General features: G+C 45.4%; 1 protein-coding gene across 1 annotated transcript in view; it reads left to right on the plus strand.

Annotated features, from left to right (window-relative positions):
* LOC146273580 (serine/threonine-protein kinase 10) overlaps window positions 1-1838 on the plus strand; it is a 52138-nt gene extending 50300 nt beyond the window's left edge. Inside the window, exon 17 of the mRNA XM_084706299.1 lies at window positions 1299-1838. Within this exon, the coding sequence (XP_084562425.1) occupies window positions 1299-1424 (126 nt within the window). The 3' untranslated portion in view covers window positions 1425-1838. The remainder of the gene's footprint in view (window positions 1-1298) is intronic.
* The last annotated feature ends 5465 nt before the right edge of the window (window positions 1839-7303 follow it).

The raw sequence follows: 7303 nt of genomic DNA on the forward strand, positions 1-7303 counted from the left end.
ACTGAACAACATAATAGAACCCATATTATAAATAACTGAAGCACTTATAAACTGGTCCTTATTTTTTTCTCTTCTTTATTGCCATGTTATAAACAGCACACACACACAATGATGACCATATTTTTTATTTTAGGAGAGATTTGCATTCAGAAATGCAAGCTGCCTCACTTTCGAGGGGCTGATGCGGTCTCTCAGTAATTATTTGTCTTGTTTTTGAGAAGATCCTCTCAGATGGAACGGATGTGGCCACTATGCAGAGTCTCCCTGTCATGACTTCAGTAAGCCGTGGGTAGATAGAGGCCTTGTTCTTCCACCAGCTCAGAGGATCTGTAGATCTTTGGAGGAGGGGCTCCTCCAAGTAGGATCAGACCTCCATTATGGCATCTGCTGAGGGATTCCTTCGTGCTACATCCCCAATTGCTCTCTCATCAAACAGCAGACATTTGCGGCACTACTGGTGGTGCTTCTGCTCCTTCTGATCGCTCCGCTTCCTGTTGCTCTGGTGTCTGAGCCAGCTGACTGCTGGGGCTGTTCCTCTGCTGCTGCTGAGGTGATTCTTTGAAGGGCCTCATCAATCGCTCTGGCATCACTGAAGGCTAACTTCTTAAACGTGATTATATTCCATTCTATGGAACTTTCTGTCCATTGATGAACATAGGGTGTCCATCAACTCTGTCACTTGTCTTGTGGTTACATTTGCTTCTCTCTGGCGGTTGAGCTTGTGTGTAAAATAAGTTCAAGCATTTAAAATTTGTGTTTACTCTATGCGTTTCATTCCATCTCACCGCACCTCCCCTGCAGTGCCCTCGCGCCTCCCATGCTGCATTAAGGCAACGTGTGACTTGTTTAATGCGTCGTTTAGTATTGTGGATTAAGATAATACAGAGATGTCTGCTCTTTTCTAGGATAAGTTACAGAGGGGATGCACATTATATTAGGCAGTTTTTTCACCTGATATAATGTGTACCCCCTCCCCTAACATGCAAAGGGTCTGTCCTGCCATCATGTGTGCTATGTTCTGTGTTCTTTTGGTCACAATAAACAACCTGGGATAATATGGATGGAGATGTCTGCTCTTTTCTAAGATAAGTAACAGAGGGTATACACTGATTGACCAACAATAGTTGATCACTGAGCCGTGGCCTACTGACTAATTATTAGATATTTTCTCGTAATTGTGAGAACTTTTCTCAATGTTACGAGATAAGGTGTAACATTTTCTTTTCTATGGTGAATGCAATACGCTTCCGTATATTGAGTTATTGCTACTGAAATAAAAAAGGTATCTTTGTGTGCAGGTTTTAGAGGAGGACCTGACTCATCAAAGAAGGGAGAAGGAAAGAACAAGGAGAGGTGACCATGAACAAGAGTCAAAATCTACAAATCGGAGAACTTTTTTTTTTGCCAACCTCAACCTCTCTTAACCGTTTGAACAATCATAACCTATGGTGTGGCAGACACATAAATTGGAGCATTACAGGAAAAATTATTAACAATATGTAGTATTCATTTAGTAGAGGCATTGATCCAAAGCAACATACAAAGGACAATTTTAACTGCCGTGTCTTCATCTGCAGCCAAATGCTAAAGCAAATACCTATACCCCGCGATCTAAATTAAATTTTATAATTTACAGTGACATATTTATCTACATTTATTGTTGGTTATTCTACTTGCAATCATTACATTCAATTGTAGTGTTTTACACTTTCAGTAGCTTTTGCTTTTCCCTATTACTGATGATGAAGTTAACATTGTATGTTTTACTACTACCTTGTGATAAAGCCACAAATAAAGCATATTATTGCTATAATGCATTTTTGGAACCACTGTTTTGTTTTTAGCTGTACTATCAGTACTAACAATAACTTGATCAAAAAGTAGCACGATGTTTTACAACCTAACTAATCTCAGTTGGCTATAGATAGTTATGTGTCTTTGCCTTTGGCAAGGCCCAACTTGATGACATATTCTGTCATATATTTGTTATTAATTCCCAACCCTAACTTCTCCCTCAATATTTGCACTACATCGACGATGTCTGTGTCAAAACATTCATCTTGGTCCCAATTGTGTTGCTTGTATCTCCGCGAAGGTTAAGTTTCACGTATAGGCATAATTTTTGTGGCCAAACGTTAAGTGTGTGTACGGATCTGTGAATGCATGTAGTATTCAAGTTCTCCAAAGGGGAAGGCCTAGACCTTCAATCAGCACACATTCAGTTGATTGGGTGAGTGACATCATGAAGTGATGTGCAGTCCAAGTGCCATGCCAGATAGCCTGACGTTGTCATACTCATTATTCTAGTCAGAATATGAGTCTGAGAACTCTCCGTTGGGCTTTGACTACGGGGCGTGTTTCAAACAAGCCTGGAAAACAAATGCCTCTTCGCTCAATTGGATAGACCTACAACCAATCAGAGCAACATAATATGTTGTTTGTTCAAAACAAATTAAACTTAAGCGCTCTTTCGTGACGTGGGTGATTACGTTACTGTTGATCATCTGTCCATCATCGTATAAAGCTGGTAATTTCATTGGTACGCCCAGATTCTGTTTTTCTGTAGTTGTTCCCCAATACGAGACCCTCCAGACCCAACCAAGTTGGGCTGGCAGCCAGGCTACATGCCAGAACTAACTCTGCCAATTTGTGTAAAAATGCACACATAGGCAATGCAAATAGAACCACACCTGCCAAAGACAAACCTAACTCTAAGGGGAAACTCTCTGCCTTGGAGAATCTAGCATAGCTCAAGTACATCTATTGACAAGACAGGGAGCATAGGATATAAATCCCCCCCGAAGAAAACCATACACTAGTGTTGAAACAAGGTGGTTTATGGATGTTCAAGGTAGTATTATCTTCCCTGCATCAAGTCACTACCCCTTTTCTCTGTATTATAAAAACTAGTGACAACAGTCGCCGACGCTCCTCTGGATTGATTTGATTAGTGTCCGTACAACGCTGCTGTGATGTTTGGATCCGCTTTGACACACCGACAAAGTAAATGTGACAAGCTATATTAATCAATTCTGTGACATTGGATATGACGTACTTTACATCGTGCGTGTTTGATTGATTACATGTGAACTGACTATTGTTAGTTCACCACAAGATTCAAGAATTGAAAAGAAGGTATGATTCTCTTTGTTGTTACATTGACCCCATTGCTACATTTGTTAGCCAATTACAAATCTTACTAAACCAATAACAATCTCCATAACTGTATACTGTTGTATTTTACAATATTTTATCATTTGAACTTGTAATCTATTCCCTTACATTATCTGAATCTCCTCACTTAAAGAATGCATTCCTTCAGACAACTGATTATTACATTTTTAACCTTGGTTTCTTCAATGTTGTCCTCACCCCAATATTGAGGTGGTGTCCAGTCAACAATACTAGATTATAGATCAAGTATTTATATTCTTCAATGAGAAAACCCCGCTACACGTAACAATTTTCAAGTGAAGACTGGCATGTTAAAAATTAATCTCCCATAACCTAAACTAAACCTATCATACTTAAACTACATTACTGAATTGGAACACAATAACAATTCAAATTTGATTGCTTTCTCTTTCTAACACATTTTGCCAATTACCAGTAATTTTTCTCATACATTAAAGAGTAATTGCTTTTTCAATATTAATATAAATGCATATTTAGTATACTTCTCAAAGGAAATATTTTGTAGCCTTAAACCAAACAACGATAGTTCAGTCAAGACACTCACGTGATTGATTTCACCAATTATTCATACACATGACAAATGGTTTAACATTGGCGGAATGGATGTAAATGGGGAAGCGCTCCCTGCCTTCACTGCAGCATGCATGACATGAGGCAGGGAGCAACAAGTTAAATCCCCAAAACACCGACACTCCGCCAGTCTATACTATGTGTAGAGCGGAGCGTCACACCTCCTGAGCCTCAGGAGGACCACATGACATCCCACTGTTACTAGCAACAAACCTATGTGTGAGACAAATCAGCGGTGCATCCGCTGTTCCCAGGGCATCTGGACGGACGTCCCCATGTAGACACTGGATTCTGATGGCGACGTAGCGCATCAGAGGACGTCTGCGGATCACCACGGCTGCATGGAGATCCGAAGAGACATACTACCATTGCAATGTAAGAAGCCACCCAACCACAAGATACATGCGGACCACATTGGTCACCGGAGGTCTCAGACCCGCTCAGCTTGAGCGCCCTGCTCAGCTTGCGTGACCAGCTCAGCCTGAGCGTCTTGCTCGGCTTCCTCTCGAGCGCCTGCTCGGCTTCCTCTCGAGCGCCTGCTCGGCTTCCTCTCGAGCGCCTGCTCGGCTTCCTCTCGAGCGCCTTCTCGGCTTCCTCTCGAGCGCCTGCTCGGCTTCCTCTCGAGCGCCTGCTCGGCTTCCTCTCGAGCGCCTGCTCGGCTTCCTCTCGAGCGCCTGCTCGGCTGCTCGTCTTAGAGTAGATAGTTGCAGAGCGTTATCCAATGCAAGCCTCTATTGTGTACCGGCTGCAAGCATTGCCCGATACAGTCCCGGTCTCTGTTCTCAAGCGCTCATGAGTTCTGCGCTTCCACGACGTCCAGCGCGGACACCAGAAGCAGCCGCCCCGATCCGGAAGGAATACGCCGTATACGGCTCCGAGGACAGGCCATAGCACTCGCACAGAACTAGTGGAATTGCATGAGCCACGATCTGGTCGTGGCCTTGCCGGCTGCGTCGCTGGTAAACAGGGGCTCATCAGGTGTCGCCCGGGGCAGTACAGCAGGTACTAGCGCATGAAGGAGAGGGGACAAAAGGTAGTTAGTGTGGACCATCACAGTGGGGGTACCTTTACACCGCAGAACCCGAGAAACACTATCGAGTAGGGTGTCGACTTAGCACGAAGCACCCCTGTCTCAGTGGTAGTTTGTGCAGTAAAGGTGGAGTGTTAGGAAGACGTTTGTCTGCTTTCCGCCCGCTGCTTCCGTGCACCGCTCATTACAGGCTTACCAGAAGGCTGCATGAAGAAGGATCCGCACACCGAACATACAACTGGACACCAATGCTTTGATGGACACGGTTGCAGCTTGCGGGACTCGAAACGGTGCACCCTGCAAAGGGCACAGCACAGACATGTTTACAGGCAGAGGGCTCGCAGAGAACGCATCAAGGTATGTATAGGAATATCGAAGCTAGGCAGGGTTTGACGGTATTCGCTTGCCCTTTGACGAGGGCACAGATCGAGGAAGCGTCCCTGCAGGCTACCTGCAGCATGCAGATACCTATTGCAATCAGAATATAGCTGGCTTCATGCTGACCGTCTCACAAGCTTCTCGGTTCATCATTATTGTTACTCATTTTCTGACACATTGATTACATCAGACACACGTTCAGCATTGTCATTACACATTGGTATATCTACAGGTGTAACCGGGGCAGGTTATTCTTCTCTGCCTTGAGAAAACGCAGCTCAATGCTCCCAATTGAACATGTTCCTCTTAGGATGTCACAAGACAACATGCAGATAGGCTACAATATTAGGGGACCGCTACGGCCTGCAAAAAGCATCCAAAACAGCATGTCATGGGACTTTATATGCGTCTCTAATAAGTAAGAGACATAACTAGTAGTATATGGAATTGCAGCAGGATGAGCATCGTGTATTCATTCCTTTACAGGACGTATCCTAGTAAACTATTACTGCTATTAACCGACAACGTTTGCCATCTCCATTGTTAGGCTACTTAAAATGTCACTTGGACGATGTACTCCAGTGCTTCCGCTGTATTCATAATACCGCTGCACGGAATTGAAAAAAATTCATCAAACGCGAGCGAGTAGATTGGATCTGCTCCACGATTCTAACAATCAATTTAAACGGCGCAAATATAGCAAGCACTTCTGTTCGGCTCGGTCAAGCAGTGACAAACAGGGCAGCTTAGTAACAGTAACACTACCAGTGTTTCCCCTAGGAATCTTTTTAGCAGTGGGGGCAGGACGCACACGCGCTATCTCAACTGCGCTGTGAAGCGCGTCTGTGCTATTCTCCGACATGCACTCTAACAATCACGGCTGATAGACGACCAACATTTTTTTACAGCTCTAATTCTGATACCGTGGCGGCAGAAATTTAACCATGGCGGGCCGCGGTTAAAATCAACATAGGGGAAACACTGACTACTAATGGATAGCAGCCACCAAGCAAACTCTGGCTGCTTCAGAATGCGGGCTTGTGCAGTAAAGCATGAATGCCCCTATTATTGTAAACTGAGAAGCGTGCACATTGCGTTGTCCTTGCACGATAGGTCCAACCCTACACCCCGCACTCGATCAGACTCCTGTCCAACAGGTCTGTGCACCGAGAAAACCTGAACATGATTCACTATGGTACCTGCAAATGTCGCTCCTCGGATATGCCAGATATGCCGCGAGTGCTCGTGGTCGGCTCCTGAACGCGAGCCCCCTTTTGGACAGCACAACAGCAGCACAGGAAACGGAGCGGCCCTTCGCCGGAGCCTTCCCCGGGCAGCATGCAGGGGAGCGGATGGAACGGCCTTGCCGCACTCGAGGAACAAACAGCTCCTATAGTGGCCGAACCCCATGTTGTACAACGGACAGTCCTTGTTGGCCGACAAAGCCAAACGGGAACTGCGCCTGACTCGGCGCCCCGAATTCCACCGACCCCATCGGTGCAGGGCTCCTCGGATGGAGAATCATCGGGAAGCAGCTTGAAACCTTCGTTCAGATCCCCAAAACACGCACACGGCGTCCGGGACTGAAGAGACAGACAAGGAAACGCGAATGACAGACAGGCCAACACAACACAGACGGGCGTGACCAGCAATGGCAGCAGCACAGAACACAAGGGGGCGAGGACGCGTGTGCGTGCATGTGTGCGACTTTATATCAAGCTAAGCCTATGGGCTGACAACACGGCGATGGGTGATATGGCGCGCGCTGCCCGAGTTCCATGCCTGAACTAGCTCCGCTTATTTAATGGAGGTAACTCCAGTTCTATGAGCAGATAGACCCTGTGTGAGCATATGTCTCACACAGGTGCCTTATATAAGGGTGTGACAGCTGTCACTTATCTTTGCAAAAGTATAAAATACAACCAGGTTGGAATCTTAAACGACACAATCTCACAAGGCACCGAAGAAAAGCCTTCTGGAGCCAAGTGCACCAGCTGGGCGTACGCCTAGGCATAATGCTACGTCCAGCATAGAACAGATAGTTTCGACCAACTTAAAGTTACGACTTGTGCACCAGTTAGACTCAAGCCCTTTGTGTGCTGCACCTGGGTGTACATTTTACGCCTATTG

Source organism: Hypomesus nipponensis, chromosome 9, assembly GCF_054491055.1.
Source record: "Hypomesus nipponensis isolate SF chromosome 9, ASM5449105v1, whole genome shotgun sequence".
NCBI classification, from domain to species: Eukaryota; Metazoa; Chordata; class Actinopteri; order Osmeriformes; family Osmeridae; genus Hypomesus; species Hypomesus nipponensis.